The following is a 15222-nucleotide window of genomic DNA, read 5'->3' on the forward strand; positions in this document are numbered from 1 at the left end:
GCTCTGAGTTATACCAGAGGCGGGGCAGACTGGCTCCCCCCCACCCTTCCCCATTCCAAGCAGCTTTTGGCACAGGAGATGGTCCAACCCACTTCCTGTTGCTTTAAGCAGTCAGGGACAGACTAGAATTAAACAGAACTTGGAGGAGGTTGAGATTTTGGGTCCAAATTGCCTGACTGAAGGCATAATTCTCCTTTCCCTTTTACTGGTGTCAATCTGGATTGAGTTAGAGAGTTCGTCCAGAGTCTGAGTGGAGTAAGTGCTGGGAGAGCCCGGCTAAGAGTCCCTCTTGCTTCTTTTAAGTGATGAACTAGAACCCACCATCTGCTGCTCGATTCAGGATTTCACTCTAGCTGGCCTACAGATCTGTTCCCAAGCCCTGCACTGGCAGAGTGTATGAGATGCATGCCAATTACGTAGCATGTGTGGCCAGCTGAGAGCATGCTGGAGGAACTAGAGACTGTTCACAGTCCTGTCTAGTAGGCATGTAAAATCCTGATTAATCAGTTAACTGGTTAAAAGTTAGGTTAACTTCATGGTTAACTGACCAAGTGGGATCCTGGGCGGGGGACTGCTCTAGCCCAGCTGAAGCAGCCCCCAGTCTGCAGGGATCCTGCCCCCAGCAGCCGGCTGTGTGTGGCTGGCTGCTGGCCTCAGTTGCCAGCTGTGCATGGCATGTTGTCGGCTGGCAGCCCTGCGCAGAGGCTCAGCAGGGCTGGACCAGCCTTCTGCCCATGGCAAGCTGTGGGCCACATGCTGCTCCTGGGGAACTGGTTAACCGTTACCCGTCTACATCCCTACTGTCTAGTGAGTCTTTCTCCTTTGGCTGTATGAATGTATGTTCCTTTTACAAGCAGAGCACAAGAATGGTGCATGTAAAAAGATGATTTCCAGGCTAAGGGCTTGTCTACATTGCCATGTTATGTCACCAAAACCTGCCTTTTGGCAACAAAACAATGAGAGCGTTTCACTGCAAGGCGACTTCTGTCAGGAAAAACAACCAGTTTTGGTGACAAAAAACTTCCAGTCCTGCGAGAGACTTTTGTGTTTTCCCCCTCCCTTTATTGTTGATAAAGAGTCAGTGAGCTCTTTGCAGTTTGTTTTGTCGGGAGAACGAGCTTCCACCAATATCCCACAATGCCGCCCCTGCTGGCTGTGCTCAGTGTTTTGTGATCTCTGCTGCCCTATAGACCTGTGCCCCTGCCCTTTCAAAGTTCTGGGAAGTATCTGACAGCTGAGTGAGCTGGTTCATTTGGGGAACAAACAAAGAGCAAATCATTGGACTGCTTCTGTTCTGCCTTGCTAGGAACACAGCGATAGGCAGATGACAGCTGCAGGGGGAGGTCTGGAGAGATTGCTGTGCTGCTTTGACATTCCTCAGCACGGAGAGCTCCTGGAGCTACAAAGGAATCCCAAGAAGCACTGGGATCAGCTCTGCCTTCCCACCACACTGCACTCTGGGATGCTTCCCCACAATGCTTTGCTCTGTCTATCATCAGGGCGCTAGTCATGTGGCCATGAAGTGTTGGCAATAGGAGGCAGAAAAATCATTTTGATTGTTTTTCATGTTTGGCGACTTTTGCATGGCACTGCACTTTTGTCGCCAAACCTTCCAAGTGTAAACACAGCCCAGGCAAAATTCTGATCTTCCTTCCAACGGTGCTCCGGCTCCCGATGTTTGACACCAGCTGAGCACTTGGCTGCCTGTTGTAAATGACCTCTAGGAAAAGATCAGCCAAGTTGGAAAAACACTGGAAGCCTCACCCTGAAATGCCTCTAGAACGGCAGATTTGGCAGTGCAGGGACATACGCTGAGCTAAACTCTGCCCTGATGTAAATCCAGAGTAACCTGAGTGAAGATAATGGACGTGCACTGGAGTTACAATTCACTGTCAACAGAAACTGGCTGGGTAAGTTTGGGCTCAGGTTATAGTAGATTTGAGGTGTCCCTTGGCTTGAGATTTACTTCTATAAGGAAGTCTCCAAATGACCATGTCTTTTAAAAATAATTTGTTTGTTTGTTTCAATGTTCATTACAAAATTTTTTTTATTATAAATAATTCGATCCACTGATGTGAAGCAAGATCTATAGGAAGGACTAGACAAACCCGAACACTTTAAGATAGCTTTAAACAACATTGCTGCTATTTGGACTATTCACGTGTGGTCTGGTCTGACCCAATGACTCAGAGATTCATTGTAATGCCACCGGCATCCTGAGTTGCTGGACAGCAGAGGTACAAAATTCCAAACTGGGGTTAACAAGGGAAGAGGAGAATTGGCTTTGCTTTTCGTGTGTGAATGTGAGCAGAATGACAGAGCCTTCTGATGCTAGCGGTGACGTTTCTGGAATAGTAATACCGAGCATTTTTCGTCAGCCGATTTCAGAGCGCTTTACAGAATTGGTAAGCGCACCACTTTTGTCATTTTTACACGTGGGGAAACCGATGCACAGATTGGGGAAGTGAATTGCCCAAGCTCACCCTACAGGAAAATGCCAGAAGTAGAGGCTAGGTCTCCCAAGTCCCAGGCTAGTATGCTGTCTGCTAGGCCACACTGCAGCAGAAGGCCTTTGCAAGTCAGAGCTGAGGTGCATTGGCAGAGTTCTGGGGGGTCCCACTAATGGACTAACGAGCGGATACAAATGTAAATGGGGGGAGTGCAGGCAGAGCAGTGTGGCGACCTAGGAGTGTCACCCTTTGGGACTGGGGTGTATTAACAGAGATGCCCCTGCAATCAGCCCGGCATGGCATCGGCAGGTTGCTGCAGGATGGAAATGAGATGTGTTGGCAAGGCTGCATGCGGACCTAGCCAGGGGAACAGCAAGGTTGCGTCTAGACTGGCATGATTTTCCGGAAATGCTTTTAACGGAAAAGTTTTCCATTAAAAGCATTTTCGGAACAGAGCGTCTAGATTGGCACGGACGCTTTTCCGCAAAAGCACATTTTGTGGAAAAGCGTCCGTGGCCAATCTAGACGCACTTTTCCGCAAAAAAGCCCCAATCGCCATTTTCGCGATCGGGACTTTTTTGCGGAAAACAAATCTGAGCTGTTTACACTGGCCCTTTTGCGCAAAAGGGACTTTTGCCTGAACGGGAGCAGAATAGTATTTCCGCAAGAAGCACTGATTTCTTACAGTAGGAAGTCAGTGCTTTTGCGGAAATTCAAGCTGCCAGTGTAGACAGCTGGCAAGTTTTTCCAGAAAAGCGGATGATTTTCCGGAAAAACTGGCCAGTCTAGAAACAGCCCCAAAGCTATATAGACTGGCAGAAGTGTGTGTGAGATGCACTACCTTGCTCTGATCAGCGCTGTCAGTCTTTCTGGAGTGCTAAGTTTCTGGGGTCATGCTTGAAAGGAGTCTTTGCTTCCCTCTTCCTCCCACTGGATGGGAACCTGGCTCACAACACCACTGCCGTTTGTTACAGCCCTTCGTGTGACTCTTGCTGCACCAGAGTTGCACGGCACAAGAGCATCTCAGAGACAAAGTGGTGGTTATTATGCAAACCCCACGGCCAGATTTCCAAAAGGGAGCATGCTACACTGCCCACGCATTTCTAAGCACGCAAATACCAATGCATGCATGTTCTAATTCGCCTCTGTGCATGGGTAACTGTGCACACAAAGCAGACTTTGCATGTGTACACACACACACACACACACACACACACACACACACACACACACACACACACTCTGGAGTGTAGGACCTCATGAGTCTGATGTGCAATGTAGCACCTGCCGTTCTAAAATATTCAGCCCTGTACATACACAGTAAACTTCAGCACCAGCAAAATAAACATGTCTTGTCTTTGTGTTGACGCTAGATGTAATATAATAGGAACATCCCAGGAGTCCCAGGACCAAACAGTTGGTTTCGGAAGGAACAGTCACGGTACATTTAAATTAAGGCCTAGTTCTATTGTGAGTTAGACCGGTGTACATTGGCTTCAGTGGAGTGACACCAGATTCACACCACTCCCAATGAGAGATGAGCGTCTCAGCTGTAGCAGTACGGAGGGCTATGATTGGGTCAGCGTCCGAGCTCAGTTCTGCTGCTACTTCACTTCCATCGATGTCAATGGGAATTCTACCTGCGTAGAAACTGAGCAAGACCCAGGATGGTGTCTGAAAATGGATGACAGGGGAGGGATCACGTGAGGATTCCCTGTTGTGTTCCCTCCCTCTGGGGCATCTGGTGTTGGCCACTGTTGGCAGACAGGATACTGGGACCTTTGGTCTGACCCAGTATGGCTGTTCTTATGTGTTATGTTCTTATTTGATCTATGCTTTCCAAAGGTTGTTCTAGAGCTAGCAGGGCTGAAACCAGGCTTGGAGGGCATCCTCTCTGGAGAGCATCAGCATGTTTGTTGATAACAATATGATCCGCCTGGAAAAGGCACCTTGTTCTGGTACTTTGGCTGTAGTGGAGCACACAGTGACCTTACAATGGAGCTAATTCTTCTCTGACATTGGGGGTTACTTCAGATTTATACCGAGGTAAGGGAGGGCAGAACCAGGTCCAAGTGCAGGACCAAGTCCTCAGCTGGTGAAAATCAGGGGCGCTTTGCCACCTTACGTTGTTTGAGGATCGGGTCCCAAACGTGTCTTCTCTGTTTCATAAACGTTATTCCACACACTGGCGGATGTCCTGGGTAGAGTGTCACCCGGAGAGACCTTAATCATTGCAAATATGCTCCAGTTTTGTAATCTGTGAAATTCCCTCTACCTGTTGTGCAATATGGCAAATGAGTGTTCAGTCCATCTGATGCAACACAGGACAATTATCCAAAGGAAAAAGGAGTGCTTTTCCAAACGGGTGGTGGCCGTTTCAATTCCCTTGGCCTCGGCAGCGGAGATATTCCAACCCTGCGCAGCAGAGCCTCAGCCCACCTCGCCTTGGGGACGTCGGAGGGCTCTGTGTCAGTCCTCACTCAGTGCAATTTGCTCTTACTCTCGCCCCGTGCACCAGAGCTTGGAAAGCTCCCCTCCCCCACCCTCACTGACATCGTTAAGTGCAGACACTTCTGTGTGTGGAGTGAGTGAGATGGGCCAGCTGGGATCTACCTGTCCTATGACATACTGTTGTCTGGCTCCTTCTCAGATCTGGCCAGCTATTTGCCCAGAGAGGATTCCCTGGGGGCACCCTGTATTCTTACGACCTTCCCCTGCCCTTCCGGCCCGCTACACTGCACAGGGAATTCACTCTCAGGAGTTATTGGGCTTTCAGCCGTTCTTTCCTTCCCCCCTCCCATCCCACCCAAACAACCTGGGACAGCAGCTTGAGGGAGCTTCCCTGCTGTCATCCCAAAGAGGCGATGGAACCTGCTGGGGACCAAGCATCCCCAGGAGTCGTTGTGCCTCCTGGTTGTCAGGGAGGAGGAGGAGGAAGAGGCAGGATGGCTCCATAACAGTCCAAGAGGCTGAGGAGCTCTGCATGGAGACAGTCTTGTCTTTCAGCCTCTCGGCCCAGCGTTCAGACCCAGTACTGGTTATTTTTCAAGGTGGGGTTGGATGTCCGGCAGTACTGAAGTAGCTCGGGGTCCTGCTGCCCTCCTGGCCCTTTGGCCGTGGGTCCCGATCCTTTGGTCTCCAGAGCGTTGACGGTGGTTAAAGGAATGGCTTGGTTTGGGTCAGTCTTACGGAAGGTTTCCTGGTCGACCACCACCCCATTCTTGGGCTTGGAAGCTGTCCCCTGGACGTTGTGCTTCCCGGTCTTGTTGCGTTTGTGGAGATAAAAGAGCAGGGGAAGGATTAACGCCAGGAGGAGGAGGATGAGGCAGATTGGGATGATCACGCTGAACATGTTGGCTTCGATGAAACTGAGGAATGTGCCCCCCTCCACAGGAGGGGTGGTGGTGGCCTCGTGGCCCTGCCAGGCTGTGGGGAGCGTGTCGTGCTCGTGGGTGTGGTGGCTCACCTGGTCTGAGCCCTGGGGCTGAGGGGGTGGTGTTTGTGAGGAGGGACTCACCCCGGGGGGCGTTTGCTGGTCGCTCGTCTCCGGGAGGAGGGGGGCTCTGAGAAGCGGGGTTCGGTATGGCACGGAGGAGTTGTATGGCTCTGTGCTATACCTCAGCAATTCCAGGGCGGGAGGCACCCCCTCAGCGGCCAGCTCAAAGAGAAAGCTGTCGTTCAGCAAGTGGCTGCCCGCCTCTTCCGTTTCCAGCACTTCCAGCCCGACCAGCCCTTGCTCGAGGTCGTGCTGGGTGAAGGCATCAATGGGAACGTGCTGGCTCTTGTTGTCTCCTGAGACTTTCACAAAATGGCTGCCCTGCGGTGCCCTGAGGACCGTAAAAGCTGGGATGCTCTTTGTCTTGTTGGCCAGCTCACTGGCATCAAGGACACTCGTATCCAAAAGGGAGGTGGTTCCCCTTGGCCACCGAATTCCCTGCTGTGTCCTGACCAAGGCCTTGACTGTCACATTTACGCCCCCTGAGGTGTTTGTTCCTCTGGACACCGAAAGGAACTGGAATTCGTCCTTGGGGGAGGTGAAATCCGTGAAAGTAAAAGTCACTTCGCCTTTGTCTACTTGCTTCAGGGAAAAGCTTCTCGCTGGGCTTTGGTTGACCTTCAGCTGGCCAAATTTTGGATTCCTGCTGATTGTGTACAGGACCTCTTGCTCCCCTGGGTTTGATGCCCCCAGGAGGTGCTCTCGTGACAGTGGTGCAGAGTTTAGGTCCTGGGGTATCACCAGCGGTATCTGGCTCATCACTGCAGTTACATCAGGCAGAACCTCAATCTCTAGGGAAGTGTGGATGGGTGGATTATGCCCATCGGATATGTGCAGTTTTAAGGACCCAGGAGAACCACTCCCATTGGCGATGAATATTAGGTGCCCGGCATTGATGTCTGCTTGTGTGAACTTGCTGATAGGTCTCTGTTTGTTGTGGGTGTTGGCCAGGAAGCCATTGGACAACCCCGTGAGGACTCTGAACTCAACCTCTTCGGGGGAACTGTCAGGATCTACTACATCCAAGTGGTCCTGGGAGAGAACCACCGAGGAGCCTTGGCGAACCCGCAGAGCACGGCTGTGCGTCACTAGGCGAGGTGCTTTCTCCTTCCTTTCGCTCACTGTTATGTTGAATGCTTCCGAAATGACCAAGCCTCCTCCTTCCTGTGGGGGCCGAGTTGACTCCATAGCTCTCAGCCGCAGCCAAGCCTTAAATCTGAAATGATCTTCCTGGCTCCCAGGCCCCTGGTGAGTGTATTGCAGGTTACCCCCAGCCACATCCGACTGCAGGAAGTAGGGATGCACAGCACTGATGGGTACGTCAGCCACAGAAAGGTACCCATGGGCAGGCAGCTCCGTAACTAGGAACAGTACGTCATAAGAGGCCCGTTTGGACTCCGGAACATTGGCCAGCAGGTTGGAAGCATCCAGCACTGAGGGTTCAATTGGGGCCTGTTGAGCTTCCAGAATCCTGAGGCCTGGAGGAAGAGAGAACAGAGCCCCGTGACTGCCTTGATGAGACCACCAGCCGGGAGGCCCCAGGAAGGGCGATGGGGCAGAGAGACAGGGGGCGGAGCAAAACCAGAGCGTGCTGCATCGGAGAGAGGAGGAGAGCTCCCGGGAAAGAGGAGGAGGGGTACCAAGGAAAGCTGGAGGCAGGGGAAAGAGAACAAACACATTGTATCACCAGGGTTCTGCAGAAGAACAGGCGGACAGGAAAAAATCAAGGAAGGCCGAGAGGCAGAGAAGCAGGAAGCCACAGGAAAGGAAGGACCGAGAGAAGAAAAGGGGGAGGTGGGCCCTGATTCAGAAAGCCTGCGGCCCCCAGCCCTGTTCTCCCCCCTTTAATTGGACAACCGTGGAAAGTTTGTCTAACTGGTCAGCCAACTAAACGGGATGTCACACCCCTAGTCTGCACCCTTCCCCCCGATCCTTCGTGGGAAGCCCCGTGGCCTAGCTCCCAAAGGCCCATTGCTCTTTTACCTTGGTTTCTCCACAGCTTCGTGGCTGGCTGGGGACAGCTTGCCTCGAATGAGACCAGCACGCTGAGGTTGTATGACTCGGATACTGCGGGCGGGGAGGCAACCCGGAAATGGAAACCGTCCTGGGTTAGCCAGAATGGCTGCTGGGGCATGTCATGCTGGTAAAAAACGAGTCCATTGTCCACCTGGGGGGAAACAAAAGCAAATGTGCAAACAAGCTTGTAATTGCAACAAATTCACATGGAAGAAATAATCCCACTAACTGTATGTCCTGGGCAGGCTCTCGCCGCCAGCCCACACGCAGAACTGCCACTGAATTCAGCTAGAGAGCCCCCCATCTGTCTTCTTTGCAGATCTCCAGCCACCACAATATCATTATCAGTCTTGTACAAGTGGGGAAAGTGAGGTACAGTGAAGTGCCCTGGGTCATACAATGGGAGATTAGGGAGTAGGACCCAGCATGCCTGAGTCCTAGCTCCCTGCTCTAACCACTGAGCCGTGCTGCCTCCTGGTGTTCCTCTTGGCACTCAACACAGAAGAATGGGAGAATCAAGCCCTTAGTTATGCTGAAAGGTGCTAGCGGCTGCCACTGGTGGCCTGTTTGGGATCCAAAAGCCAATGGGGTGCCTCTTTCGGGCTCCGCAGAAGGAGCTGTCAATCCTCTTTATTTAGTAAAACCAGTTACAGATGCTGGAGTGAGGGACGACTGCTCAAGGACTGCCTCAAAGCAGGACTGAGTAAAGCTGAGTGAACTGATGGCTTTCCCTGGTGCAAGTTCAGAGTGCGCGCCATGGGTGTTGGAGGCAGAGAGCCTAGGGAAGGAACTGGGTGTGTAACCAGAGGAAGCAGAGAAACAGGGCTTCTTGGGCACAGAGCTTGCTGCAAGAGCAGCCGTGGGGATTTCGAAGTAAGGAAACTGCCCGCCCTGTGTGCTGTGTGTTCAGGGACACACACTTGTGTGTACATAATAAATATGCAAGATTATACTGACTCGTATCACTGATCTCTCATCCTAATGGCAACAACTCTGCAAGGCCCTGAATTGTGGCTACCGGTTCAGGCCACTTCTCTTTGTGTGATGGGCGCTAGTGGTGCTGACGGGCCTCCTCAGTCTGCCTGGCACTGAAACTGGGCAGTTGTTGGGAAATGCTGAAAGTCAAGACTAGTTCTTCTTCCCACCGAAGTTCCCTCGAATTTTTCTGCCCATGTGTGTGGAATAAATTTTGTGATGTGCACTGAGGCATGTGCACCACCAACTAGAAGGACATGCTGCTGGCTGTGGGAGGCTGCCTAAGAACTCTGCTTACCAGGAATACTTCTCCCCACCCTTTGCTTGCTGGGCTGAGCGGCTACTATGGAAGGATCTGAGAAGCACAGAACTTCTGGAGTGATTTTCACGCTGACGTGGGCTGAGAATAGCTCATGTGGGGAAATAGAGGCAACCCATCCATAGCTTTACTAGCAAAAGAAACAGTCACTTGAAAGCTGTAGTTATTTAATCAAGGTTAAATTAATGGGAGAAGCCTCCCTTAAAAGTAATTCTCCAGAATCAGCCAGGCAGAACTGCACATGCAAAAAGAACACACCTAGTTTGCATGTGCAGTTACCTGGATTTCCCCCCCTAAATCAGCAAATTCTGGGCACAAATGGTCAATTGTGCAAGTCTAATTTGCATGTGCAGCCAGGATCAATGTGTGCACAATTGACTTCTGTGTGCATAGCTCTGTGTGCCTGTTGTTTTGCCCAGTGAAAATGATGTAAAGTACCCTCCGCCTGCTCTTTAATCTGGACGTTTCCACGTCGGCACCTCCCTCACTCTGTTGAAGGCAGCAGTAGGTGTCTGGAGGGGGAGAAACGCCTAATTGGAAACCCTATCAAAGGTGACCCAGTTTGAGCAGTCTATCCGCCTGTTCACATGTTGCTGGGGACACTCCGACCAGCATCTGCCCCCGCCTTTCGGGAGTGTGATGTCAACGGAGCCATGGCAACCGCATACGTTGCTGTGGCAACCCGGGGATGATTTCATTGGCTGGTGATGGCAGAAGAGTCCCGCGCCTGTCTGATGGGATAGGGTTTGTGGCCCTGCTGCTTGCTGGGACAGTCCAAAGGGGTGGGGATCAAAAAATGAAAAACAAAATGTGGTTTGAGTTCTCTGCTGCAGGTCCCGGGGGAGGTCTGATTCAGAGCAGCACTGGAGAGGAGCAACATTTTCCTGCATATTTGCTCTTTCTTCTGTTCTGACAGCCGGTTACAGATGTGGTTGGGTGTTTCTGTCCCTCCGCAAACAGGACAGAGTAGCTGTGCTTGGATAGCACTTTTCATCCAAGAATCTCAAAGAGGCACCAGGTGGGGCAAGTACCATTGTCCCCATGTTACTAAAGGCACAGAGGGGCAATGTGTCCTGCCCAACAACTCAGTGCTGAGAATAGATCCCTGCTCTCCCAACCTCCTGCTTTATTCACTAGCCCACGCTGTCTTGGGGCAAACTGAAATCAACTCACGGCTTCCCCAGTTTAGAAGCTACCCAGGAATGTGGGATCCTTTAGGGAACATTTCTAAAGAGAAGAATGAGGCCCCCTTTGGCTAGACTGTTGAGATCAGCCTTTTGAATTGTGTAATCGGGGTTAAATGTGTGTGTGTGTGTGCGCGCGTGTGCCGTTTGAATGGTGACAGGAGAAAAAGAGAGAGACCCTCAGGGAAGGAAAGGCAGCCGGTGAGTGTGCATAACATAGATCCCCAGAGTCCCATACCAGACTGTGGGCTAACCTCTGGTCAGATGGGGCATTAAGACACATCTGGCGACTATCCTGAGATGCTTGTCCCTGCATCCGTGACTTAGCTGCCAGGAGGAGGAGGGCGAGCCGAATTCGGAATTGGCTGCTTGCCATGAGAGGCAGGGTGCCAGAGTTCTGAGACCGCCATGGCACACAGAGCTGAGGGTGTTTCAGGCCTCAAGGTTTGTAGGAATCTGCCAGGGCCACAGTGGGGGCTGCAGTGGTGTCGGGGGAGAGAGGCACTGGTGCCTTTTCTTGGGTGGTGAGTTGGGAGGAAGGATTCTGCACGCGAGGCTTCGCTTTTGGAACAAGGCCTCAGCGGATGCTGTTCCATTGACTTTGCGCTGTTCTACCGCTGCTGCGGATCGGTCCCTCGTGTTTGATCCAGGAAAGTGCAGTGAATTCACAACCGGTGCGAGCTGCCCATTTGACATGGCTGTGGCTGTGGCCATGGCGCATGCGCGAAATTGTGCTGCCCTGGGCCCCACAAAACTCTCATCCACCCCGGTGACAAGGAGGTAAATGTCTCCTTGTGTATATTTGAGCTGTGAAAAATCAGACAGCCCTGTGCAGTAGAATCCGGTTGCATTAGTCAGCCTGGGAGCTAGAGGGAGTGGGAGAACCATAGGAACGCCACAGGGGTAGCACAGCGGCACAGCTAGGAATGGGAATGTGTCTAGGGTTACCAGGTAGTCTAAAAAAAAATACCGGACACACTTGATCGGGAGCGGGGGGGCGGGGGTGTGGGGAGGGACTGGCTGGGAGGGGAGCGGGGCTGGCCAGGAGGAAGTGGGGGGACGGGAAGCAGAGCTGGTGGGGGGGGAGGGGCAGGAGCAGAGCGGGGGAGGGGCTGGCTGGGGGAGATCGGGGGAGGGGCAGCCGGCGGGAAGCAGAGCTGGTGGGGAGGGTCGGGGGCAGTGAGGCTGGCTGGGGAGGGGGGGGATCGGGGGCAGCGGGGCTGGCTGGGGGAGATCGGGGGAGGGGCATCTGGCGGGAAGCAGACCCGATGGGGGAGGGGGGGTGGACGGAGCAGGGCTGGCTGGGGTAGGGGGGGGCAATTGGCTGGCGGGGAGCGGGACTGACCCGGGCATGTGCCGATTCCAAGGCGTTGCCCGTCCCGTGCACGGTCCCGGCGAAGCGAGTCCAGCCATGGGACAGAGGGCCCAAAAAGCAGACTGTCCAGTAGAATACTAGACACCTGGCCACCCTAAGGTGTCTGGTGGACAGGCAGCCAGCAGGCCAGAGGCTGGAGAAAGCCATGTGATGAAATATACTCAGCTGTGTTCAGACGTCACCCAGGCCCACCCAGCAGCCTCAATCCTGACCCAGGCGCCCGAATCTTGCCTCTTCTGTAGCCCGTGGAACATGCCAATGGGGAGGCAGGAGCACTTACCTCTGCCTGGGTGAAGTTCTCCAGTGGCCCGCTGGCTTGGCCCAGGCGGTAAGTCACCAGCCGGCCCAGACGTGGGGGCTGCTCTATCCTGTACAACAAGGGGCCGGCGTCTGCTTTGCTGTTGGTCACGGCTTTCAGATTCTGGCTTGTGATTGGCTGAAGGGTCCCTTTAACACAAATAGCAGACAGGGCATTTATTCACAGGCGCCAGTCAGCACGCCCTCCTCCCCATCCCGTAGAGAAGGGTTTATGGGACAGGCCAACCCATCTCCGGCTGCATAACCACACAGGGCAGGGCGCATTAGCCCCTTTCCCCTCCCTTTCCTTCGTATCCATACGCCCACAGATTCAAGTCCCCTCCCAGAATTTGGACTAATCCCCTGGGCACAAAAAGGGCAGATGGGGCATTGCTTTGGGTAGTCTCAGATTCTGGTCCCTGTATCCGTGACTTCAGGGGGTGTTCTGCAGTGGGTTTCAGTGCTAGCTGTAAATATTTCTATTGAAGCTCACCAACAGTGGCCTTCTGGTGCTGGCTTTTCTGCCTCCACAGTTGCAAAGCCCCCATGAGGTCAAGGACTGTTAAGTGCTCTGTCGGTGCAAAGACTGATCCTAACTTGTGCAAACCGGGACACCGGGCGTGCAGATGGGCAGCTTCGGCGACCCTGTACGTTTTCCTAACATGGGAGCCTATCGGCCTTTCTCATGTCTCAGTGGGCAAGAGAAATAACTCCTGCGATGTCTCCCTCCCCCTGGGCAGCAGTGAGCAGCCTGACCGGAAAGCGTCACGTGTGTCATATGTGTGGTAGGTAAATGCAGTCAGAACAATAGGAGGCAAAATGCCATCTGTGCTTGCAGAAAGGGAGTCAGGCCAAGGGTTCTTCCCCATGCCAGATCACCCACCCACTGAGGGTTACATTGAAGCTGCCTAATCTTCTGCCTAGATGGACAGCAGCACACTAGATCTGCAGGAGGGCAGCTGGCAGGACTGACATAGTAGAAGTTGGCCAGGACAAAGGGCCCGACACATAGATTTCAGAGCATCTACTTTTTCTGGCATTGAATTCATTAATATATGGAGATATATCCATACTCCATTCAGCCTGACATGCCCTGCTCTCACTCGTCCTCCTGACGCTCTTCCGCTGAGTTTTCTTTTCTCCTTCCTTAAAGCAACCCAGCCCGAGAGCCGCAGGAGCCGTGGGATGCTGCTGATCTGAAGACTTCTCCAGGCTCTTGCTGGCCGAGGTCCCCTCCCTCCAGCAGCCAGGGCTGGCTTCTTTCCTCAGTGGGTGACTCACCTGGGCATACCGTGAGATCTTGGTTGTTTTCCAAGGTGACGACCAGCTTCTGGGCGCTCACGGCGAAGAAATGCCCGGGGGAGACATTCTGTCCATCAGAGAGATTGAAGGAGAAGCCCCCATCAAGGTGCCCTGCGGAAAATGTGTTAGCGGGGATGGGGATCAGCCGGCAGGCATGACGGCCACGGCTTGCTCCCCGCAGGAGCAGGGAAACTGAATTCCCCCGGCTCAGCACTGGGCTGGGTCCACCAGTGGAGTTGTGTATAGGGTGTGTGTGTTGTGTGTGTGTGATCAGCCCCGCTCAGGAATGAGTAGGCATGGAAGCTGAATTCCCTCAGCTCACGCCAGGTCAGGGCTGGGCCCCCCGTAGAGTCTCCATGTGTCACTCCTCGGTCTGTGACTGCCACATTATGGTCCACACATGGTGCCCTTCCTGGTGATCGGGAGAATGAAACATGAGACCAGCCAAGAAGTACATGGGGGAGGGGGATCAGGTGGGGAGCGGCTTGACGTTGGCAGGGGGTTACTCTGTGTTTATACTGGGGCTAATGAGAGCAGGATCTGCCCGGAAGGCTGCAGACCTCTCTGGTCCCAAGACAGGGTTTGGGGCTGTACCCTAGCCGATACGGGCTGGGTCTCAGGCAATGCTGAGTTGGGGCATTAGACAGGTGAGTGTCAGTTTTCCTTAACACACAGCTCTCCCCACCTTGACCCCATCCCCCTCACCTCCCGGCTTCCACCTGCCCCTTACCCACCTTCATGCACAAACAGAACCAGCCCACTATTTATCTGAGCCTGAGTGAACTGCAGGATCCCGTTGCTAGGAGATGACCTCAGCACAACCTTCCCATTGGCCGGGGGCCTGATGGAATAAACCACTTCCTCCGGAGGGGAGTCTTCATCCTCACTTCTCAGGATCTGGGGCGTGATCTCTGCAGTGGTACCTTCCTGCATCTGAGGGAAAAAGCTGAGCAATAAGCCAAATATGAACTTGACCCAGTTTCCCAAAGGGGTGGAGAGAGTCCACCAGTGCCTTTAGAGAGCTAATTTCTTAGCCAGCTGGGGGCCTGATCCTGTGACCCCTCCCTCGCGCTCTCTCTCTCTCACACACAGCCTCACTGACAGCAGCTGGCACATGAGTGTAGGTGGGGGGAGGGGGGTAGGCAGATAATCTGGTGGTGGCGAGGGGGGGTAGGCAGATAATCTGGGAGCCCAGCTGTTTGGAACTGATGTTTCACAGCCCGAGCGGGGAAGCCAGGTGTCCGTGGGCATCCAGCCAGTGGGACTCTCAGGGCAGCATTGCGTCTAGGTGAGAACAGGAGAATCAAGGACAGGAACTGGGGATTGTTCTGCCCACTCTGCCGCTAAGTCACCAGGCTCCTTGCTCAAGTCATATTACCGAGCCTCAGTTTCCCCCTTTGTGAAGTGGGGCTAATGATCCGGACTCGCCTCACCTCATGGACATCCTCAGCTGCCTTGGAGGCTGGTGAATGAGATTTCGGTGGGGGGCTTTCAAGGGAAGTGGCTGCCAGTGCTTTAAGATCTCTCCATGTAAACTCACTCTGCCAGTCCATGTTGCTGCCTCATTTAGCTTGTGCTGCAGACTGACTGGAAAGGGCCCAGTCCTACCACCCCCATCGAACGAGGCCATGTAGGGGCCCGCAGGCCCTCTTGGGATGGAAAGTATGTGAACTAGCCATGCCTTGGAGCCACGGCGGCAAGTTGGAACAGTCTGGGAGCAGCCTCCCCGAGGGAGATGTGCTGCTGTGATGACTGTGTAGATGACAGGAGCAGCCAGAAGCCTTATCTGCGCTGCAGGCCCTGTTGTG

General features: G+C 53.4%; 1 protein-coding gene across 1 annotated transcript in view; it reads right to left on the reverse strand.

Annotated features, from left to right (window-relative positions):
- Positions 1-3655: 3655 nt before the first annotated feature.
- CSPG4 (chondroitin sulfate proteoglycan 4) overlaps positions 3656-15222 on the reverse strand; it is an 81496-nt gene continuing 69929 nt past the window's right edge. Inside the window, exons 6-10 of the mRNA XM_075897386.2 lie at positions 14149-14347; positions 13394-13525; positions 12096-12262; positions 7930-8113; positions 3656-7424 (exon numbers count right to left, since the gene is read on the reverse strand). Coding sequence (XP_075753501.2) covers positions 5473-7424; positions 7930-8113; positions 12096-12262; positions 13394-13525; positions 14149-14347 — 2634 coding nt within the window. The 3' untranslated portion in view covers positions 3656-5472. The remainder of the gene's footprint in view (positions 7425-7929; positions 8114-12095; positions 12263-13393; positions 13526-14148; positions 14348-15222) is intronic.

Source organism: Pelodiscus sinensis, chromosome 14, assembly GCF_052426305.1.
Source record: "Pelodiscus sinensis isolate ZL-2025 chromosome 14, ASM5242630v1, whole genome shotgun sequence".
NCBI classification, from domain to species: Eukaryota; Metazoa; Chordata; order Testudines; family Trionychidae; genus Pelodiscus; species Pelodiscus sinensis.